General features: G+C 42.6%; 1 protein-coding gene and 1 pseudogene across 1 annotated transcript in view; one reads left to right on the top strand and one right to left on the bottom strand.

Annotated features, from left to right (window-relative positions):
• Positions 1–7,608, top strand: part of LOC121649311 (dynamin-1-like) — a 34,913-nt gene extending 27,305 nt beyond the window's left edge. Inside the window, exon 23 of the mRNA XM_042000047.1 lies at positions 6,186–7,608. Coding sequence (XP_041855981.1) covers positions 6,186–6,246 — 61 coding nt within the window. The 3' untranslated portion in view covers positions 6,247–7,608. The remainder of the gene's footprint in view (positions 1–6,185) is intronic.
• Positions 7,609–18,102: 10,494 nt separating this feature from the next.
• On the bottom strand, positions 18,103–20,955 carry LOC121648286 (annotated as a pseudogene).
• Positions 20,956–23,783: the final 2,828 nt, after the last annotated feature.

Here is a 23,783-nt window from a genome sequence, read left to right as displayed (position 1 = left end):
GACCTCCTTTCACCTGTAACTGTCCACTGTTTTTGTTTGTTTTGTTTATTGTTGCCAGCCGACGGGCTCCTACATCTCCATCCTGACCCTCCAGACCCAGCTGGTTCGACTGGTGTTTGTTAAAGTTCTGACCAGGATAAACTCTTTTCTATCTGGTCCTGATCACATTTCTGACTCCGCCCTCTGACGCATACCCAATGACAAACACAATATAAAGCACACAGATGATCAGTCAGTAATGTTCCAACGGGTTCTGACTTCCTGGTTTTAATGTATCCTGACCGGCTCCATATGATTCTGGCTGGTACCAGTTATGTCTCATTTGTTTCGTAGAACTGGCTGGTTCAAACTTTGATTAGTTTCTGATGATTCTGAAAAATAAAACAGACACAGTTAGTTCATCATCCTGGTTCTGACTGGTCCTAGTTAATGGATTCTAGTTGGGACTGGTTCAGTCAGATTCCATCTGCTGGTTTCATGCTTAAACTCTTTCAGCTGAAACTTTAACAGTCCAACTGGATCCAAACAGAACTTTGATCTGGTCCAAATGTGTTTCTGGTCTTTATCTGATCCACTAGTTCCAGATTAAATGGATTCTGCATGGAATTATTTAAAACTTGTTCAAACTAACTTTAAATTTATATAGTCCTTGAGAGCTTAGTTGGATCAAACCAGCTGGTTCCTACTGTGTGCTGCTGATTTCATAGCGGTTCCATTTACTATTCGCTGTTTCTGTTGGACTCTGTCAAGTTTATATTGAGTCAGCTGGTACAAGCTGAGCCCAGTAGGATTGTCTCCAGTTGGATTATTCGTGCTGGTTTCCTCTGGTTACAACTGAGTCCAAACCTTTTCCTTTGGGACTTATGGTTTATTCTGCTGGTTTCTTCCGGATGCATCTGGATTATCTTTGGTTGCTTTGGTCACTTTTTAAGATGTTAATGATCTTTCCCAGTTGTTTAGACTAGTCTTATTTAAAGCTCTGACCCTGACAAACTATTTTCTGTCTGGTTCTGATCACATTTCTGGTACCATATGGTTCTTGCTAGTTCCAACCAGCTCTGACTGGTTCCAGCATGCTTGCTCTGGCTGCAACTTAGGACTGGACAATATCTAGAGCAGGGCTACTCAATTCGGTCCTACGAGGGCCGCAATCCAGCAGGTTTTCCATGTATCCCTGCACCAACACACCTGAGTCAAATTAGGTGGCTCTAACAGTCAATCAGGTTCTACACAATAACTCATTAATTTGACTCAGGTGTGTTGGTACATGAATGCATGGAAAACCTGCTGGATTGCGGCCCTCGTAGGACCGAATTGAATAGCCCTGATCTAGAGTTTTCAAATTATATTGATATAATTTTACAAAAGATATATTACCAAAGCAGTAGCCTACCATATCGCTGTGGACATTGGCCCTCATTCACCAACCGTTCTTGCGGACAAATTTGTTCTTAAATCCTACTTAAAAACATTTTCCAAAAATCGTGGCATTCACCATCTTCGTATTTGAATTTGTTCCTTCTTAAGAACAAACCCTTCAAACACTGAAAGCCGACACATTTGAACAAAACCAGTATGTGTTTTTTGCTGCTCTGTTCATTAAAATAATAAAACTACAGTAATGTTTTTGTCAGATTTTTAAATAACTTTCAGTGAAGTATAAGGCATTTTGTTATTTAAGATAAATACCAATATTGCAAATCCAAATATAATTTCCCTCAAATGAAAATAAGCTATTTTTCATCCATTTAATTCATTCAGAACAAGTCACAGTCAAGACGGATCTAGTTCCGGTCTTCCTAACATGGTGCAAAAAGCTGCACACAGGCCAGATCCGTTCCCTCAACCACAAAAATATCACTCCATAACTGTCCAAGTTACCTGTATTTCCTGATCCACCTGCTGAATGTGGTCTTTAGTAATTAAAATGTAGGACAACATTGTCTTTTTATTATAATTACTTTTATTAAGAATTCACGGATATTTCCTGGTTAATGAGATCTGTCAGACTCACCTGGAGGATTCTTTAGGTAAACCGCACCTTAAAATGATGCCACAGCAGGTGGAAATTTGCTTTACAAACTGTAGAAGGTACAGTAGGCTATGTAATGAAATGTTATTATTCAGTGTACTACTTTCCCCTTTATCCACGGTACTTCAAGGATGTGCATCTTGATGCACACAAAACCAGAATGCAGGGTGCTGTCCAACTTCAGGATCCATTTCTATATAAAGCCATTTTTATATTATTTGAAGCTCACCATGTGATTATTTATGATCACATAAACACTTTAAAAATAAATAAAATCAGGCTTTATCTATATTATTTTTTGTTTGCAGTCATTCTATGCAAAGTAGGGCTGGGTGGTCCGTCCTTTCAATTCACCAATCTAAGTGGAAAGATACGAACAGTTCCTCGGTCTACGAACATATTCAAGAATCTGAAGTAGGATTTTCATAATAAATAAATAAATAAATAATAAAAAAAAACTTCTCAAGTACAATTTAGGAACAATTTTAAGAATTCTGAAGACAGTGTATGTGAATGAGGACCATTATTCTTATCTACATTGTTGGACAGGACAATGTTATTTTCCCCATCACTAGTATAGATTCAGCTCTTTGACTCGGCTCCTTCCTCTCTTTATTTATGTAAGAGCTTCTATTTTATTCAGATTCAGCATTTATGAACTGTTTGTCGGGTCGGGTGCATTGTGAGCTGGGCGGCTGCCAGAGGCAGGGACCTTGGCGGTCTGATCCTCGGCTGCAAAAGCTAGCTCTAGGGACGTGGAATGTCACCTCTCTGGCAGGGAAGGAGCCTGAGCTGGTGCGCGAGGTTGAGCGGTTCTGGCTAGATATAGTTGGGCTCACCTCGACGCATGGCTTGGGCTCTGGAACCACTGCCCTCGAGAGGGGTTGGACCCTCTTCCATTCTGGAGTTGCTCACGGTGAGAGGCGCCAAGCAGGTGTGGGCATGCTCATTGCCTCCCAACTTGGTGCCTGTACGTTGGGGTTTACCCCGGTGGACGAAAGGGTTGCCTCCCTCCACCTTCGGGTGGTGCTTATGCAAATAGCAGTTCAGAGTACCCACCTTTTTGGAGTCCTTGGGGGGGGGCGTTGGAGAGCACTCCTTCTGGGGACTCCCTCGTAATGCTGGGGGACTTCAATGCTCATGTGGGCAATGACAGCGAGACCTGAAGGGGCGTGATTGGGAGGAACGGCCCGCCTGATCTGAATCCGAGTGGTGTTTTGTTGTTGGACTTCTGTGCTCCTCATGGATTGTCCATAATGAACACCTTGTTCAGACATAAGAGTGTCCACATGTGCACTTGGCACCAGGACACTCTAGGCTGCAGTTCGATGATCGACTTTGTAGTCGTGTCGTCGGACTTGCGGCCGCATGTCCTGGACACTCGGGTGAAGAGAGGGGCGGAGCTGTCAACTGATCACCACCTGGTGGTGAGTTGGCTCAGATGGTGGGGGAGGATGCCGGTCAGGCCTGGCAGACCCAAGCGTGTTGTAAGGGTCTGCTGGGAACGTCTGGCATAGTCCCCTGTCAGAAAGAGTTTCAACTCCCATCTCTGGCAGAGCTTCAACCATGTCCCGGGTGAGGCGGGGGACATTGAGTCCGAATGGGCTGTGTTCCGTGCCTCTATTGTCGAGGCGGCCAGCCGCAGCTGTGGCCATAAGGTTGTCGGTGCCTGTCGTGGCGGTAACCTCCGAACTCGTTGGTGGACACTGGCAGTAAGGGATACCATCAAGCTGAAGAAGGAGTCCTATCGGGCCTTTTTGGCCTGTGGGACTCCAGAGGCAGCTGATGGGTATCGGCGGGCTAAGTGGAGCGCAGCTTCGGCGGTCACTAAGGCAAGAGCTCGGGCATGGGAGGAGTTTGGAGAGGCCATGGAGAATGACTTCCGGACGGCTTCGAGGAGATTCTGGTCCACCATCCGGCGGCTCAGGAGGGGAAAGTAGTGCTCCGTCAACACTGTGTACAGTGGGGATGGGGGGCTGCTGACCTCGACTCGAGACGTTGTGAGGCGGTGGAGGGAATACTTCGAAGACCTCCTCAATCCCACCAACACATCTTCTGATGAGGAAGCAGAGTCTGGGGTAGCTGGTGCTGGCTCTCCTATCTCTGGGGCTGAGGTCGCTGAGGTGGTTAAAAAGCTCCTTGGTGGCAAGGCCCCGGGGGTGGATGAGGTCCGCCCAGAGTTCCTTAAAGCTCTGGATGCTGTAGGGCTGTCTTGGTTGACACGTCTACAGGGGGATCACACTCCTCAGCCTCCCCGGTAAGGTCTATTCAGGGGTGCTGGAGAGGAGGGTCCATCGGATAGTCGAACCTCGGATTGAGGAGGAGCAGTGTTGCTTTTGTCCCGGTCGTGGAACAGTGGACCAGCTCTACACCCTCTTTGGGGTCTTTGATGGGGCATGGGAGTTTGCCCAACCAATCTACATGTGTTTTGTGGATTTGGAGAAGGCATTTGACCGTGTTCCCCAGGGACTCCTGTGGGGGGTACTCCGGGAGTATGGAGTGCCGGACTCGCTTGTAAGAGCTGTCCAGTCCCTGTACGACCGGTGTCAGAGCTTGGTCCGCATTGACGGCAGTAAATCAGAATCGTTTCCAGTGCGGGTTGGACTCCGCCAAGGCTGTCCTCTGTCACCGATTCTGTTCATAACTTTTATGGACAGAATTTCTAGGTGCAGCCGAGGTGTGGAGGGGATCCGGTTCAGTGGCCTCAGGATTGGGTCTCTGCTCTTTGCGGATGACGTGGTTCTGTTGGCTTCATCGGGCCGTGATCTTCAGCTCTCACTGGAGGGATTCGCAGCCGAGTGTGAAGCGGCTGGGATGAGAATCAGCACCTCCAAGTCAGAGACCATGGTCCTCAGCCGGAAAAGAGTGGAGTGCTCTCTCCGGGTCTGCAATAGGGTCCTGTCCCAAGTGGAGGAGTTCACGTATCTTGGGGTCTTGTTCACGAGTGAGGGAAGGATGGAGCGGGAGATCGACAGGCGGATCGGTGCGGCATCCGCAGTGATGCGGACTCTGCATCGGTCTGTCGTGGTGAAGAGGGAGCTGAGCCAAAAGGCAAAGCTCTCGATTTACCGGTCGATCTACGTTCCTACCCTCACCTATGGTCATGAGCTGTGGGTAATGACCAAAAGAACGAGATTGCGAATACAAGCGGCTGAAATGAGTTTCCTCCGCAGGGTGGCCGGGCTCTCTCTTACAGATAGGGGAGAAGCTCGGTGATCCGGGAGGGGCTCAGAGTAGAGCCGCTGCTCCTCCACATCGAGAGGAGCCAGATGAGGTGGCTCGGGCATCTGGTTAGGATGCCTCCTGGACGCCTCCCTGGTGAGGTGTTCTGGGCACGTCCCACCGGCAAGAGGCCCCGGGGCAGACCCAGGACACGCTGGACGGACTACATCTCTCGGCTGGCCTGGGAATGCCTCGAGATCCCTCCGGATGAGCTGGTGAATGTGGCCGGGGAGAGGGAAGTCTGGGTTTCCCTGCTTAGGCAGCTGCCCCAGCGACCCGACTCCGGATAAGTGGAAGAAGATGGATGGATAGAACTGTTTGTATGTTAAGCAAATTTTCATTCAGCTTAATTAAAAAAGCTATTTTTTATGCATTTTGTGTTAAAATAGTTACTATTACATTTAATCATACTTTAAAATAAAAACTGAACACAAAACCACAGCACTCAAATCAAATAAATAAAGATCAAAGTCTTAACATAAAATGCTTAAGTCTCAAGAAAAATGGTAATGTAGTAGTTTCTGTTGTTGCTTTTAACATGTCATTAACCGCCTCGTAGAGCTGCCTTGTTCATGAACGACTGCTTCATACAGCTGCTAAAACCCCCGACCCAAAGTACCAGTGACTGAGCTGGAATTATTTTGCAAGCACACTAAAGGCGCCTTCGCTGTGTTTTTGTTATTTCTTTACAGGGAAACAAATTGAGATATTGCATATTGAACATCGTCATTTAGCTAAAAAAAAAACATTGCAGTATGATTTGTGATTTGTGCCCAGATCTACTGCAAATGGTCCTAACTGTTGGTTTTCAGCTGGGATTAACTGGTTCTGATGGGTTTCTTTGCTTCCAAAAGCCTGCCCCTGTTTTTCTGTTGATTCACTCTTCTTCTCTTTTCTCTTTCTTCGTTTGTTCTGTCGTTTTTTTCTCCAGTCGTCCCAGTAAAGGTAGCCCCGCCCATGGAGAGAGTCCCCAGTCTTCTGTTGAGGGTTAACCCAACGTGTTTGTGTCTTTGCTGTGTTTCTGTGAACCTTTCAGTAATAAGGATAGTTATCAGCACATTGTGACTTATTGATCAGCAATACTGCGTGCATGAACCTGTTGTCCGTCTGTCAGAACAGAACCGTGTAATGTTGTTATTGGACGCCTCCGGAGACGTCTCACTCTGCTCTGGATCTCCAGGCTGGTCTGAGATCAGACCCGGTAGCTCCTGGATTTTTAGTTTCTCTCCTGTTTGAGGCTGAGATTTTTCTTTACAGTGTAAAGTATAAAAATGATTTCAACATGTCTGTTTGTTGATCTATTTATTGATTTATTTATGATCTGCAGTTCTCATTAGTGTTCAGTAAATCTGTATTCTACTGTGTTCTACTGTGATAGATTTGAAACATTAGATTACGCTCTGCTGACGCTGACCTCTCCACCTTCATACTACCATCGGTTTTAACCAGTCTAACACCTTGTTGGAACAAAGGTGTGAAGCAGATCCATTAGGTTCTGTATTACTTCCAATGGTTCCAGCTGGATCTAACCTTCTTGAGCTGATTTTACTAGAATCACATGTTCCAGCTGGTTCTAACTGGTTCTGACTGGGTTGAGGAGGTAAAAGAGGAGGTGTGTGACTGACAGCTGAGCTGTCTTTGTCTTACCTGTAATTAAGACCCAGTTTTTAACTATGTGGTTGTTGTTTGGACCGACATGTCGTATCCTGTGTTTTTTCCCAAAATATCTGACCGACTCGGCCCGTTGCAGGTGTATAGTTGCTGATGAAGATGGAGACGATCAGACCACAGTCAGCAGATGCTTGTCTCCATGACGACTGAATTTGCAGATGTACCTGTGCTCCCTGTTAGTGTTAGCATGTGGTGCTGTGTGTGGCGTTGGCGGACTCTGAGCTGCGTTCAGCTGCGTCAGGACAATGTTTGGACGCTGTGAAGTGTTTTGTGTGTTGAGCATGCTCAGTAATTCAGATTTAAAGTGTTTTATGAAGTGTTGTGCATTGCTGCAGCAGCGTGTTGAACGCAGCTCAGCCTCCAACACACACACACACACACACGCGCACACAAACCTGTGTTAGTGGATGTTCACTCTGTATGGTGTTAATATTAATCTATGTTTACACAATATATGAAGATTATAAGAATTATAATGATGATTATGTAACACATATATGTGAAGAAAAGATATCTGTAACACTGAAATATGCAGCGGCCCGCTCTGTAGTGTGTGTGTGTGTAAGAGCGTGTGTGTGTGTGTGTGTGCACGCATCACAGTGTGTTAGTGTGACGTGATGTTGTGTATCCTCATATCACATGATAAGGGCCAACACACATGAATAAAGTTGTGTGAATGATGATGATGAGTGTTGACTCTTCTTCATGACCACCTAAACACAACTGAAGCGAACTGACTTTAATTTAATTAAACTAAACAAATCTAAATTTAAATAAACTACATTATAAACTGAAATTAAATGAGCTGAACCATGTTAACTGTTTTAAACTTAACTGAAATTAATAACACTTAACCTGTAGTGAAACCCCAGAAACAAAAGACCTCAAGATTGGTGACCTAACCCCAAACCCCCTTTCCTCAACAGATGGTCAAAGTGCTTCTCAAGACTCTCTGCCTGGTACCACCAGCGTCAAAGAACCCTGAGAGTTATCACCTTTAGATCTGCCCTCCAAACAGGATTAGAGTCCAATTCTATCTAAATTAGGTTAACTTCTTCAACTACTAATCAGCTAAATCTAAATTTCTATATGATGGGAAAGGCTTCCACCCGTTTCCTCTTCATCCAGTTTGCACCCGTCAGGTGTGACCCATCCGTGGTAATTGTAGGCATCTGCTTCTCTGCCTGCGGCTTCTTCCCTTCTGTGGCGTGTTGGCAGTTTCCTTGGCTGGATTTGTCAAGTGACTCTCATTGCCGATTTACCTTAAGTGCCTGTGGACAGCAGAGGTTTCTTGTTTCTTGGATATTACAGCTGCTTCATTTTGTCTGCAGTGTGTCAGTTTGCTGGCCATGGTTGGGGCAGCGTGCATTGGTTCGGCCTTAGGTGGACCGACCCTCTCCCTCTTCATTGCTGCAGTAACTTGGCGTGTTCTACTCTTTGTTTGATGGTTAATTTAATGTTTAATTTCTTGCTATGTAGAGTTGCATGAGGCAGACTATTGCTGCAGTCTTTGAGGTAACATGGACATTTTGTGCAGTGAGTATCCTGAAGTGCACTACTCCATTTTATTTGATATCAGTGTATTAAGTGTCATGTTGTATGGACACTGATATGCAATTTTGTTTTTATTTCGTTTCTTTTGTTAAGAGTAACCGTTTCAGTTGTTCATGCACCGGCAGAAGGAAATACAGTTTTATTTATTTTATTCACTACACACTTTATACACTTTTCTCAGGCAGGCGTTAACATTTTCACACTTTCTGTCTTGTTTAAACACCCTCAAAGTTCAAACCTTCGTAGAAAAATAAGTCCAGCATTATAAAATGAAACCAAAGACACCAGAGACACAGCACGGAGGAGATTGACAATGGTCTACAGCCAGTCAGGACGCAGAACACAATGTGGTGTTTAAAAAAAGCATGCAAAATTGCACTAAAAAAATCTGCAAAACTGCAGGGCCGCGGAAGGTGAACCGTTTTCTGTGGTTAAATGGCAGGTTGACAGGTTTGCCCTTAGCCTCAGAATACAATAAGACAGTGGCAATGGATCTGCGTGAGCTGGAACCTGACGTATGGTACCTCCACATCATCGACCACTTATTCTATTCTACAGTCATTTAGAAGATGCCTTTATTCAAAGCGACTTACATTTGAGAGTAAGAAGTTGGACCCAGGTGCTGTCACACACTTTGATGCAATGGGAACATTGTGAGGACCAATAAAGCCTTGGAGATCGTCAACTCCTTCACTTGTGGATAAGTGTCCATGGTGCCTCCAAGCGGATCTACATGGACAACAGTGGAGATCTCAACAATGAGGTTGTCAGAGACATGGCTGAAAAATTCAACACAGAGACTACAGCAGGATAGAGCCTTGGAGCATCGGGCTGCTGGAGAGACACAATATGACACTGAGATCCTCCTGAAGGTGAAAAACATGAGTGCAGTTGGCAGACTGCTTTAGACTGGGCTCTTATGGCCAAAACAGTATGATCAATGTGCATGATTATAGCCCACACCAGCTTGTGTTTGGACAAAGTCCCAATCTCCATTCTGTTCTAGTTGGTAAACTACCTGCCGCTGAGGGGGGTAAAGGAGAAGGATTCTAGGGGCTGACGGGGCCAGAAGGGCCCTCGTTGCAACAGCAATACTGACAAAATGATCAAATACTCAATGATTAACTTACATGCAAGCATTTTAGTTACAAAGCATTAGTATCACTAAGTTTCTTTGTTTTGGAAACATTTCTTTTTTTTTTTATAATTATTTTTATTGAGCACCAGTAGTACAGTACATGTACAAAGTTGAACATATAGAGGTTAAGTATACATAGAGTAGTGCTCATATCAACATTTTCTAGTAACAGTAGCCCACCCTGGAACATTTGGGACATCCACCCGGAGCAATGGAGACAGCAGTAATGACAGGCAGAAAAAATGGCAACAACAAAATAGCATTATCATTGTCACTACCATCACTGATAAACATACATGCAGTGGGAAATAAAAGAGAGAAAACAAAAACAAAACAGCAACAGAAAAAACAGTAAATACAGGCTCTTTACAGCTTGTGTAGCTTATACCACAAATTATTTGTTACACATGAATAATTAGGTCACACATGCAGATTCAAGAGGAGTTTGACTGGCACTACACAGGTAGGGTTTTGAGTTTACCTAAATAGGACAACATTGGGTCCCAGACAGAAAAGAATTTGTTCCGTGACCCCCTGAGAGAGTACTTTATCTTTTTTAACTGTATGAAATGCATTAGGTCACTAAACCACAAGGACACTTTAGGCGGTTTGTTTGACTTCCAGTGTAATAATATCCGTCTGCGTGCTAGCAATGTTGTGAAAGCGATTATGTTTTGGTAACTTTTCCTTATTGTAGCATGTCTTCTATCCATTGTACCAAATATGACCATTGCTGCATTGGGTTGAAGATCAATGTTTAGAGCTTCTGATAGTGTTTTAAAAATCGTAGACCAGTAGGCTGTGAGGGACGGACACAACCAAAACATATGGGACAAGTTGGCAGGGGTATTTCGACATCTGTCACAGTTAGCCTTAACATTAGGGTATATTCTAGCCAGTTTTGCCTTGGAGTAGTGAATGCGGTGCAAAATTTTAAATTGAATTATGCTTAACCGGGCACAAGAAGTGCTACCATTTACTTTTAACAAAGCATTGTCCCAAATGTCTTCTGATTCCAGTTCCCCACCCAACTCAGCCAACCAGTCTGCTTTGATCTTCTTAAGGTTTGTGTCTTTAAAGGAGGATATACAATTATTTATTCTTGAAATTAGTCTCTTAGTATTAAAAGGAGCCCCTAGCAGATCCTCTAAACTGGGGGATGATGACATGTGAGGGAAGTTGGTGTCATAATATTGTATAAAGCGGCGGACATGGAAATAACGAAATAGACTAGATCAGGGAGACTGAATTTGCGAGACAGCTCGTCAAAAAAATAGAGTTTATGTACATGTCTTTAAAATAATAAATACCTTGTCTTTGCCAAAGAATGAATTTGGAATCTTGTCTTGCCTGGGGAAAATTATGATTGTTAAGTATAGGACTCAGATAAATAAGGTTGACAATTCCAAAGTTCTGTCTAAATTGAGACCATATTTTGAGGGTATTTATGACTACTGGATTGTTAGTGAATTTTGAGGCAGAAATGGGTAGACTAGAGGTGACCAAAGCTCTAAGGGAAGTGGAGATACAGGATGCAGCTTCTAAAAGGCACCAGTTCATATCAGGAGTGTAAAGCCAATGCATGACTTTGTAAATATTTGAGGCACAGTAGTAATAACAAAAATTTGGTAGAGCTAGGCCACCACTGTTTTTAGGCCTCTGTAACAGTTCTAAGCGTATTCTAGGTTTCTTCTCATCCCACAAAAAAGAGGTGAAGGCCCTGTCAAGAGACTTGAAGAAAGATCTAGGGATGTAGAGAGGAATACATTGAAATAGGTAGAGGAATTTAGGGAGCACAGTCATTTTGCTACAATTAACCTTCCCTGCTAAGGATAGATTACATAATTTCCATTTCTTTAAGTCTAATTTAGTTTTGTCAAATAGTGGGCCAAAGTTTTTTTGGTTAAGTTGCTGCATATCTCTTGTAATGTTAATACCTAAGTATTTAAAGCCATTTTTGACATTACAAAACACACCATCTTGTATTTGAAGAGCCAGGGCATTAACAGGGTAATATTCACTTTTATTAATATTAAATTTGTATCCAGAAAAAGCTCCAAATTTTCTCAAAGTATGGATTACAACGCGAGCACTTTGAACAGGGTCTGATACATACAGTAATAAATCGTCTGCATACACAGATACCCTATGCTCCACCCCCCCCACCCCCGTGAATTCCACTGATTGATGGTAGTGTGTTGAGTGTGATAGATAAGGGCTCTATAGCTAAGGCAAACAGCAATGGACTTATTAGGCAGCCCTGACGAGTACCCCTTGACAGCTTAAAATATTTTGAGCGTTTTCCATTTGTAATGACAGAGGCCTGGGGTGCATTATACAAGAGTTTAATCCATGCAATGATGTTAGGGCCATAACCAAATTTATCCAAACATGCAAACAAGTGTTCCCATTCTATCCTGTCAAATGCTTTCTCCGCGTCAAGCGAGACAACCACCTCGGGTATCTCACCAGACGGATGGTTATGAATGAATGGCGCCCTGGCATAAAACCTGTCTGGTCCGCAGAGATTATTTCAAGCATTGTTCCTTCTAGGCGAAGGGCAAGAGCTTTGGCCAAGATCTTCACGTCACTATTTAAGAGGGAAATAGGACGGTATGAGCCACATTCTGTGCCATCTTTACCTGGCTTAAGTAAAAGGGTGAGTGATGCTTCAGTCAAAGTTTGTGGGAGTGAGCCACGGGACAGAGAGTCATTAAACATATCAAGCAGGATTTTTGATAGTTTGTCTGAGAATTTTTTAAAAAACTCGATAGGGTACCCATCAGGGCCTGGCGCTTTGCCATTTTGCATTGCCTTTATTGCTTTAATGATTTCTTTACAGTTTAATGAAAGTTCAGTCTTGTCCTTAAGCTCTGCTGTTACTGAGGGAGCTTCTAGGTCATTAAAGAAATGTACCATGTCAGAGCAGTCTCCGGTCATCTCGGACGTATACAGATCTGAATTAAACGAAGTAAATGTGTCATTAATTTCTATGGGGTCAAAAGTTAATTCACCATCATCTTTCCGTATTTGGTGGATTTGTTGTGAAGCTGAGCGACACTTAAGTTGGTGTGCTAATAAGTGTCCAGCTTTGTCGCCATGCTCATAGAAGTATCCCTGTGTTTTTAAAAGTAGGCGTTCTGTTTTTTCAGTCGATATCAAATTATATTGTGTTTGGAGGTCCAGCTTCTTCTTATAGAACTCAGGGGAGGGAGAGGCTGAGTACTGATCATCCGCTACAGATATTGATTTTATGAGCTCATCATGTTCAGTTTTTTTAATTTTATTCATTTTGGCTGAATATGATATAATCTAACCCCTGATTACAACCTTTAGTGTTTCCCAAAGGAGAGAGGGGGAGATGCCATCTTTTTTGTTAGATTCTATAAAGTCATCAATTTTTTGGGATATAATTTTACAGAAGTTGTCATCAGATAAAAGGTTTTTTTTTGTTTTTTTTTTTTAAATTGTCCTGTCCAGCATCATAGCAAGCAAAATGATAATCTGGTTGCTGTATCGTGCTGAACAAATTTGCTCTGCCAAGGGGAGGCCTATGGGTAAGGCTCCTCTTGATAATCTGATTCATTTATTTATTTATTTACTTTGAATCACGGAATCTATGTAATCTTGCTGGACCTGACCGGAGGGGACAGAAAAAGATGGAAAATAGCAAAAAGAGCAAAAGGGAAAGAAGAAAGGAGACAAAAAGATCACAGACAGAAGGAAACGACCCTTCAATCCACACAATCACCAGACAACAAACTGTTACACCTGTACATGAACACACCAGAAAATTTCCTACAACTTTTACAAAAGCAGAAACACACACACAGAAAATAAAACAGGGCTGCCGGTCATTAAGAGTTTTTAAATAATAACCAAATCAAAAAGACATAACAGCGACCAGATACTAACTAAAAATACAAAAAAAAAAAAATTAATAATTATCGCTTAGTATTAAAACCCACTGGACAACTCAGTGACTGTGTCAGCATGCAGAGAAACAAGGAGTGATCAGTGATGAAGAGTGGTGAGTGAGATCGGGCAAATGCGACCTCGCCTCCACGGAGGCCAGAGGCAGACCAGGGCCTGGGCCGGGCCCTCAGCAGCAGACCCGGAGCACCAACCCAAGCCACCCCACCACAAAGACGACTCCAGCCCCACCTGAAGGGCGGCAGAGGAGAGCCCCAGCAAGAGCCCCCCACGGTCCCAGGGCACAGGCCCCAGTGGGCCAAGACCGGCCACCCAGGGCAGCCCAAGCGAAGGGCCCAGGGCCCCAGGAGCCCAGAGGCAGCCGCCCAACCCCACAAAGGTAGAGGGCCCGCAACATGCCTAGGAGGACCAGGCCCCCCCCAGACAGCCACCCGGCGTAGGCCAGCACACACCCCGATGTTCCAGCCGCACACCCCGGGAACCAGAGTGCTATCGGCCCCCTCCCCCCACTTCCCACCTACTTCAATCTGCACCTCATATAACCCCACACTCACACCCTCCCCCGTGCCGCACCCACAATCACTCACCACCACACAGTCACGCCACACACAACCCACCCACCATGCCCCGTGGGGGACACCCCAGGCGGACCAGCGGACAGCGAGCCACAACCACCCCCCCCCCGCCCGCCCCCATCCACACACAGGAGGAGCAGGGGTGTGAGAGGTCCCCAATACCCTCTCCCTCACCGCTCCTGAGTGTTTATGTAGTGTGTGTTGTGTGCAATTAAAATTGAGGGGCAGTGACTGCAATGAGCCGGGAGCAGGGCCACCTAAGTGGCCCCGCCCGCCATGCACCGCATGCCATGCCCCCCAGGTGTTGTTTATGTGTTGTGTTTCTTGTGTTTTGGTGTCTCGGTGCAATTAAAACTGAGAGGCAAGTAGCCAAGGGGGGGGGGGGGAAAGGAGACCCCTGAATGGTCTCCTCCGTTCCACCCCGCATGGCTCCACGCCTCCCAACTCCCTACGTGTGTGTGTGTGTGAGACAGAGAGAGCGGGAAGTAAGAGGGGTCCGGGGATGTACGTCCAGAGGGAGCGGGAAGTAAGAGGGGTCCGGGGATGTACGTCCAGAGGGAAGCAAACTTCCCTCTGGATGATAAGCCTTTAGGTGCATTAGGCACCCCTGCTCCCCAGGAGGCCCCCCAGGGCAAGACAGGCCAGGAGAGGCCGCCCCCCACGACCGGGCCATTCAGGGACTGCAGCCAGTGAGCCGCCACCCACCCCAGAAAATACCCACCCTCCCACACCCCTAACGGGGAATGAGAGGATGGGGACAGCGGCAGACCCCCCCCCCCAACCCCCCCCCACAAGTGCACTTAACCCTGCCCCAACCACACACAGAAACACATGCACACACCTAAAGAGCACAACTCCAAAGCTAGAACAAAACAACGCATACGCAGATAAAGGCTCACTGCGTGTTGCAAGAAGTTCACATCAGAAGCAGAGAAGACAATAAAGCTGAGAATTCACTGCGAAGCAGAAGAGAAACTTTTTTTTGGACTAATGAAGAAGTTGAGCATCGTCTTCAAAAAAATGCTACACCAATCTATGTAATCTTGCTGGACCTGACCAGAGGGACAGAAAAAGAAGGAAGACAGCAAAGAGAAGCAAAAAGGAAAGAAGACAGGAAACAAAAACATCACAGACAGAATCAACGACCCTCAATCCACAACATCACCAGACAACAAACTGTTAGACTTGTACATAAACACACCAGAAAATTTCCTCAAACTTTTACAAAAGTAAACAAAAAAATAAATAAATAATAAAAAACAAAAACAGAGCTGCTAGTCATCACGAGTTCTTAAATGATAACCAAATCAAAAAGACACATCATGAATGTAGCATAACAGTGACCAGGTACTAGCTCACAGGAGAAATAAAAAAGAAGAATTATCTCTTAGTAAATAAACCCACTGGACAACTCAGTGACTGTCAGCATGTTGATGACTGAAGTCGACTTCGTGGCTACTTCAAGTCATTTTCTTATTTTTACTCAGCATCTGACTAATAAACAATTTCAAAATCAGAATAGGTCTTTATTGCCAAGTAAGTTTGCACATACAATGAATTTGTCTTGGGGTTAGCAAAAACAATAAAAGTGAAAAAAGAACACACACACACACACAAATAAAACAGAACACAAACAGTTTTTACAGGACATAAGTCCCCTATTTCTACCCTAGTGCTGGAATATGGCTCCAAGTATAAGTAGGCTCTTGAAGACATTTTGTCTCCCTCTCTCTAGGACAAAGAGGTGTTGGTGGGGGTGGGAGGACCTTTAGAGGTGAGCAGCTTTAAAGAGGCCACATCTCCTGTACTGCTGGGGGAGGGTGAGTGGCTGGTTTGCTGGGACTGTTGTGGAATGTTGGTTCCAGCACATTGTCTTTAAAAGCAGTAGTAAACCCAGTGTTGTTGGCAAACCTGAACAAATCACAACAGTCCACAGCTCCACTGGTCCACTTCTTAGATGTCCTCAAGATTCAAAGTGTTTATTGTCATTTGCCCAGTAAGGAAACAAGTTTCCCCGAACAATGAAATTCTTACTTTGCCGTCTGCACTGAATGCCATACTAGATAGAAGATAAACATAAAGATAGAAAATTTACTTAGTTTTTTTAATCATATGTACATAAATGTGCAGTGTGCTACATAAACTGTTGTGAGGTAGACATGTGCAAAAGATTAGCAAAAAAGAAAAAAAGTGAATTTATGTCATTAGCATTTTCTATGCAGGGGTGGAAAAAGTACTGAAAAATTGTAATTAAGCTAAAGTATCTTTACTTTGCTTAAATTCTACTCATGTAAAAGTTATAGTACACGCCAAAGATCGACTCAAGTAAAAGTAAAAAGTACTAAATTTAATCGAGTAACAGTTACATAGTTACTTTAAATTACTTGATGTAAACAAAAGAAGAGTCATAAATCCAATCCAACGCTGTTTTTAATAAACTTTTAAAACACTACAGTAAAAGAGAGAAAATAAAACCAAATCAAAGTATCCATGATGCTGAAAATGTTGAGCAATTCTTTAAAAACAAAACTGTGCTCTTTTTTCTTTATATCACAAACATAAATATAGTCAGTTGTCTAAATTAACAAACAGTGACTGGCGATATAAGAAAATAAATAAAGTGCCACGCCCCACAGAATATTTTGCCAAGTGAAAACTACATTAGACTGTAAAGCGTTTGCTCAGCTTGAGCAGGGGAGCTTTCATAGCGACGCCCCGTCACAGACGTGATGTGGCGTGTCTCGGCTCTAACACAGAACCTGCAGCCCGGTCGGTCGCAGCTTTTGTATTAGACCTGATCAGTGGCGAGAAGGGAGATGATTGCTGCCCTGCACCTGCTTTCATAGCGATGCCTCACAGACATGATCTGGCGCGTCTGCAGCCCGGCGTCTGAGTTTCTGTTGCCACGGTTATAGTGAATAATAAATAAATAATTCAAACAAACTGTCATTTAAAGGGGTAAAAATGAACGAGGGTCATCAGAGAGGGCAAAATTAAGTTGTATATGAGGTGGGTTATGGGATTTGTTCCAGACGTATGTATGGAGGATATCTTATAGGATCTGTCACAGAAACGAATGCGGAGAATATGACGTAGGATCTGCGAGAGACGTGTATACGGAGAATGCCATACACTAGGATTTCTTAAAGTTGTGTATATGGAGGGTATCCAATGCTAGGATCTATCACAGATGTGTTTCCGCGGCATATCCCATACTAGGATTTATTATAGATGTGTATACGGAGGGTATCCTATAATAGGATCTGTTACACACCAATCTTCCCGTATATACCCGGAAACAGTCCGGAGGTGCCGCGGATACGGAGACTTGTATCCTCTTGGATCTCTCCGGATCTTAGGTGTTTTTGTCCAGTGTTAGGAGATTTGTGTAGAGTGCTGTTTAATCTGAATCAGGTGTGTTGCTGCAGGGAGCCTCTAAGACCTTCAGGATAGTGGGGCTTGAGGACCAGGGTTGGGGACCTCTGCTCTAGAGCATCCTGCATGAAGAGGTTCACCAGCAGCTTCAAATACCTGCTTGCTCCTCATCAGTGGATTTTTAGCAGCTGATTTCTTAACACAACACATTTCCAGAAAGATTCTTCTTTTTGCCCAGACTGCATGGAAACTAAGACTTGCTTAATAACGTGGAACCTCCCATAATAGTTTCCCTTTAAATAAACTCACCTGGAAATTTATTGATCAAACCTGTCTGAGATTGTTTTCAGAGATCTAAGCAGACAGGAGAAAGAACACAAACTAAACCTAACAGAAAAACAGAAACCTGAATGTTTGATTAATTAAAACTGCGTTCTAATCATTTAGACACAGTGAAGAGTGAGTATATTTGGTAACATTTGATCCACAGTACATAGTTGTTTTTGTGGCTTAAATAGGTTTAAGAAGATTAAGACAAAATATGATAACATTTCTGATAAAACATGGAATTATTTTAGCCCCATTACCAAGATAGAAACAGCTGACTTTTCCTTTTTTCTTTATTTACAAACAAAGATACACAGAAAAATAATGCTCAGAAGAAGTGCTTCCAAACCTGGACATTAAAGACAATCTTTAAGGTACCACAGGATGTATGAAACTGAATAGTCTAACAACAAAAAAGAAAAGAAGAGAACATTTTTACACATCAACTTTCAGGTTTATATATTTATAAGATAACAATGACTGTTTAACTGGGACTTGTCAGATTTAAGAATTTCTACCTTGTGAAGTGTTTTCATCTTATATCCACCTCTTCATGTAATCTTACAATATAAAATAGATCAGTCTATACAACACTACGTGCGAATTTTGCTTTGTGGTGAACTTTAACTGTCTGTCAGGATGAAGATTTATAAATATGATCATTTAAAAGGGTCATCTGATTTCAGTCCTTTTAATACAACAGCACAGTGGTGGTGCTCGGCAACCTTACTTTGCTGTTATGTGTCGGTGTGACTAAAGCTGCAGCATAATGGCATTAAATGCACAGAGCAGGAATAACAACTGACAGCTGGCACCACAATACACACTGTAAATACTCTAAATGCAATGGACAAAACTGATAAGGGTTGACAAATGCCTCTGTCCCAGTCAGTATCTGTGCACTGACCAAATGTTAGCTACTACAGCTTAATGTGTTTACAGGAAGTAAGGTGTTGTTGTTCGGGGTGGGATGACTCTTTCAGAATCAGGCACTGCTCTGAAGAGCTTTGGCTCTCTTGTGCTAGCGTCTTTGAAGACCACGATGGATGCAATGTTGCCGCAGCGGTAGCAGTAGTTGGGAGCCGACCACACTGTTACCAGCTTCTCATCAAACATGAACTTGTAGCCTTCATGGACGAGCTGATGTGCCCTGCAGATCAGCTTCAGGTTGTTGATGTAAACAAACTGCAGATAAAAAAACAAACAACTATTATTTGAAGCCTGTGCAACTCTGATGTACTTCAGCTTGACGTGGCATCCATCCATACACCGTACCCACTGTGAGACCATAACTATAAAACCTCAAGACAAACACTCAGACCTCAGAAATCCAGCTGTCGATGTCCTGTAATTTTTATACAAGCACTTATATTCAAACTGCACGTAATTCTTGCAGCTTACCTCATTTGTGACCTTTGCACCAAAAAGCCAGCCAGCTCCTCTGGGACTGATGGCCCAAGTGTCCACGTCCTCAGGGTCTGACCACACCAGGTCACAAAAAGCTCCTTTATGGGGGATCTCCTGGTTCCGCTCGATGGTTCGAATTAGGTCAAGAGTTTTTATGTGTGGAGAGAGACCGCCGTGGACGCACAGGATCTGCTCGTCCATCAGCTGATAGAAAACAACATTAAAATCACAATTACTAGGACATCGGACTTCTCTCATCACATAATTATTTCTTACAATTATGAGCAAAATGAAATGCTATGACGGTGCTCTGTAGTATGTGGACCCAGCTGATCTGATTCTGTGCCAACTATGATGGGATCCGGCACCAATCCAGAGGATTTTAGGAAGTCTTTTCTTGGGTTGTGTATGGATTAATAAATAGTAAAAATATGCTAACTGACCTCACAAATCTCTCACAAAGTAGGCCAAAGGAACTAGAAAGACATTTATAAAAACAGAGATGATATCTGATCCTCAGTGAGACACCAGTAAAAAAAAAAAAATATCACACAACGTTCATGGTTGAGGTGTCATTTAGTCAGAAAGGCTTCCCTTTCCATTTTTATACAGATTCTGAAATAAAACAATGTAAAATAAATCCCACTGGCATCAGTGAAATTAGCATGTAGCACAGTTAAAAAGTGTCACGGCCCCTTTTACACGTCAAGAATGTGAGAAAAGATTTTGGATTACATCATCCTAGAGGGCAAAAGTAACGCTAAAATATCTCATCTGGTCCTGGTGAGGTTGTATGGACCTTATAATGCACACACAACATATTCCCTCTGCTACACTAAACTGAAACACCTACGTGGTGCTTAGGATCGAGCCTTGTTAATCAGACATCTTAAATACAGCCCACATGCAATAATTGAAAATAACAAGACATGCTTCTAGTACCAGAATTTCAATGTATTAGCACGGATTATTTATCAGTATACAACAACTTAAACAAAAACATATCAAGAGCATATTGTATTAATTTTTACTTACAGCTGCAACGGTGAACATATCAAACACTTTGGTGCAATAACGCCAGGCATTCGCATTCCCCTACTTGGTCTGGCACTCATCTGTAAGGTAAAAAATATTCCAATTAAGATGAAGATTTCTGAAGCTGCAAATCGCCATCTTTAATAGATCAAACCTCACCATAAAAACCATAAACTTGGGTGATCTGCCTGCTCTCGTGGTTTCCACGTAGAAGAGAGATGCGGTCAGGCCATTTGGCTTTCAGTACCAGCAGATAGGTGAATGTCTCCAAGCTGTAATATCCTCCATCTACAAAGTCACCCTACAGACAGCAGAGGCTTGTTAAAGAGGCTGTCCCAAAATACCATCCTGGAAAGCAGAGTCCTACGTAAGTTCAAACTGAAAAAAAAACAAACCCTGAAGATGTAATTTGACCTGGCCGCCAGTTCGGAAGAGCTCGCAAAGATCACAAAACTGTGAAAAAACATCACAATTCAGTGTGGAAATTATACTGAATTTGTACAATACAGTAAAAAAAAAAAAGAAAAACACAGAAGCAGGTAAAGATCTTGTACAATGTAAAACCCATCACATCAAAAGAGGAAATATTAAGATGTTTGAAGACATTTTTACCTGTCCATTAATGTCTCCACACACCGTTACAGGAGTAGAAACTGGCTGAACATTAGATTCTTCCAGCAGAAGATATCACACACAGTCGCATAACCTCTGTGTAGCAAACAAGTGTCAACAAGACAAACAGAAAGGGGTCAGGTAAGAATTATAATAGAAATAAACTTTTAAATAAATATTAACAAATACATTTGCAATTTCAGAATTGGAAAAAAAAACTTATTTTTCTTCTATTTAGTTTGTTTTGGGCGAACTCATTAAAGTTCAGAGTTTGGGAAGAATAAACTAATACTGTTTCACTGAATGAAATGTGTAATATTTCCTTTGCATATCGAATATGAAGGGTGGTGCTCATCTGACAAGCCAGAAGGGATTAATCTAATAAAAAGTTTAGGATCAAGTCTATAAAAATTAGTAAAGAAAGGAGTTAAGTTTTAACAGTCACAGATTCTACCCTTTTTATATGACCACAAAGACATGGAGATGCCAAGCGGGGGCAGCAACAGAGCCACTGTGATCTGATAATCTGGTACATCTGTAGTCATTCATAGTGGCCCAACAGAGCAGCTCAGCACATGACATTTTGTTTTAAACTTTGATCAGTCGGTGGCTCACACTGACTGTCTGACCCCAAAGTTACACCAGTGTCTATCTTATTTATTCTCTTTCACGTTGTGAGGAAAAAAGCACCCTAGACAAAAGGTTAATGAAACCAGAAAGCCGTCTGCAAGAAAATATGCTTAACTTGTTAAAGTGTGACAAAAAATGCTTAAATTCAATCGTTTAAAGCTTAAGATAATGTTATGGTTTTATGAGCTCCTAAAATAAAATCAAGGCACGAGGGCTGCTGGGTATATTCCATATGAGCTTCTCAAGTTGTCCTTCACAAGCATCTAAGACCCAAATAGTTAGCGTCATCAAGTCACTATTAACGTTAGCTATATCTTATAGCTATTAAGATTATTACTGGAAAATAACGTAGCCGAACAGATCAGTCTCATCCTTGCTTTCATAAATCTTTGGGGATATTTGGTTCGGACTGTGTTTATAGAAGATCACATGAAATATTTGCTGGACTGTTTTGACTTCCTAAGACAGCAGGCTAGCATCAGTAGCTAGCAGAAGCTAACGTTCCCTAGTTAGGCTGTTAGAATACAAAACAGTACAGAGCTAGTTTTACAAATATAAGCTAGGGATACATCTTTAGCTAAAATACTTCTCAAATGTCACATTTACTTTGGGGTCATTTTCTGGGAGATATTTACACTGTTTAGCAATCTCAGCGTATTTATCCAAATCTAGAGGCGCCATTGTACCATGAATAGTTGTCATGCGCAACTTCCTGTAACACTTCATCTGAATTCCGCACCGGTTTCTATGTTGTCCTTTCAAATTTTCACACAAGCTGGAGTAAGTAATTAAATAAATCAGTAAGAGTCCTCAGAGTTTTTATTTTATTTTATTTTATTTTTCTTTTTGTAAAAATTCCTAGTGTGCTTGATTGTTATTGGAAGCAGCCTGGAATTTCTACTAATCAGTTTTCGTAGATGTCAAACTGTCAGTTAAAAAAACAACAAAAGTAAATAAGTATTTTGCCTGCAAAGTTACTTAGGATTAATATGGGGCGTGACCTTAATCATCAGAGATTTTTTTCGCTTTTATGACGTCAATGCGACCAAAGGCAATCAGACGTCACGCGCGTCCTTCTTCGAATTGTCAGATTAATACGCAGTCATTTAGTCCGAGGTTAGCGGCTCAAACGTACGTGTGATTTTTGCACCCAGCAACTTTAGAGGACAATTTTGGAAATATTTAAATTTCGAAAATGGAAAACGAATTACTTAAAGACGTTTCTTTCGATCTACAAATTTATCAAGAAGATGATCTACAAGGTCGTGTTGTGTGCAGTAAGACGAGTTCATACCTTGTTGAATGTTTTATTGGTGAAGGAACTTTTGGAAAAGTAGCCAAATGCAAAAACGTGTACACAAATGAAGAAGTGGCAATTAAATTTGTGAAAAAAGATCATTACAAAGCAGGACAAAGGGAATGTAAGGTGTTACACCATCTCAAACAGCTGGATCCGGAGAAAAACAACTTAACCAAGTTCCATGAGAGCTTCACATATAATGGCCATGTTTGTATGGCTTTTGAGATGCTTCATGTAAACTTACATAAGTTTATGAGACAAAGACGTTGGATACCACTCCATGTATCTGAAATCCGAAGTATTGCTCAGCAGTTACTTGTGGCTTTGAATGCACTTAATAGCATTGGTTTTTCACATTGTGATATCAAAGCAGACAATATATTGTTGGTAAACCCTCAATTACAGCCTTTCAAAGTGAAGCTAGCAGATTTTGGACTAGCTACTAAATCAAGTAAATTGTGTAAATACGATACCTTTCAACACTGTAGTCACCGAGCCCCTGAGATTTTCTTGGGTCTGAAGGTCAATGGAGCAGTTGACATGTGGTCTTTCGGATGCACTTTGGCATTCCTGTACCTTGGTAAAAGCCTGTTTCCAGTAAATACTAATTATCAAGTTATGAGAGCCATTTTGATGATTATAGGTATTCCTAATGATTTACTGAATGAAGGAAGCAAAACAGAAACTTATTTTAAACGGGTGGAGTTGGCTTCTAGAACCGTGTGGAAATGGAAAGGTCCGGCTAAATATACAGGAGATGTAGGTTTCCCACTTGATACAACTTATATTGACAAGGAAATCTGGTCTCTGGATGATCTCCCAAAACTGCATAGAGCACCTGAGAAGCCCACTGAAAATGAGGACACCGAAGGATTCATTAGTCTTCTCAAACATATGCTGCAAGTGGATCCAGAAAAACGGACCAGCCCTGATGAAGCACTCCGTCACCATTTCATAACTCAAGAACACTTT

This window comes from Melanotaenia boesemani, chromosome 11 (genome assembly GCF_017639745.1).
Source record: "Melanotaenia boesemani isolate fMelBoe1 chromosome 11, fMelBoe1.pri, whole genome shotgun sequence".
Lineage (NCBI taxonomy): Eukaryota > Metazoa > Chordata > Actinopteri > Atheriniformes > Melanotaeniidae > Melanotaenia > Melanotaenia boesemani.
Note: the sequence above shows the minus strand (reverse complement) of the source record. Positions and strands in the feature narration are given on the sequence as shown.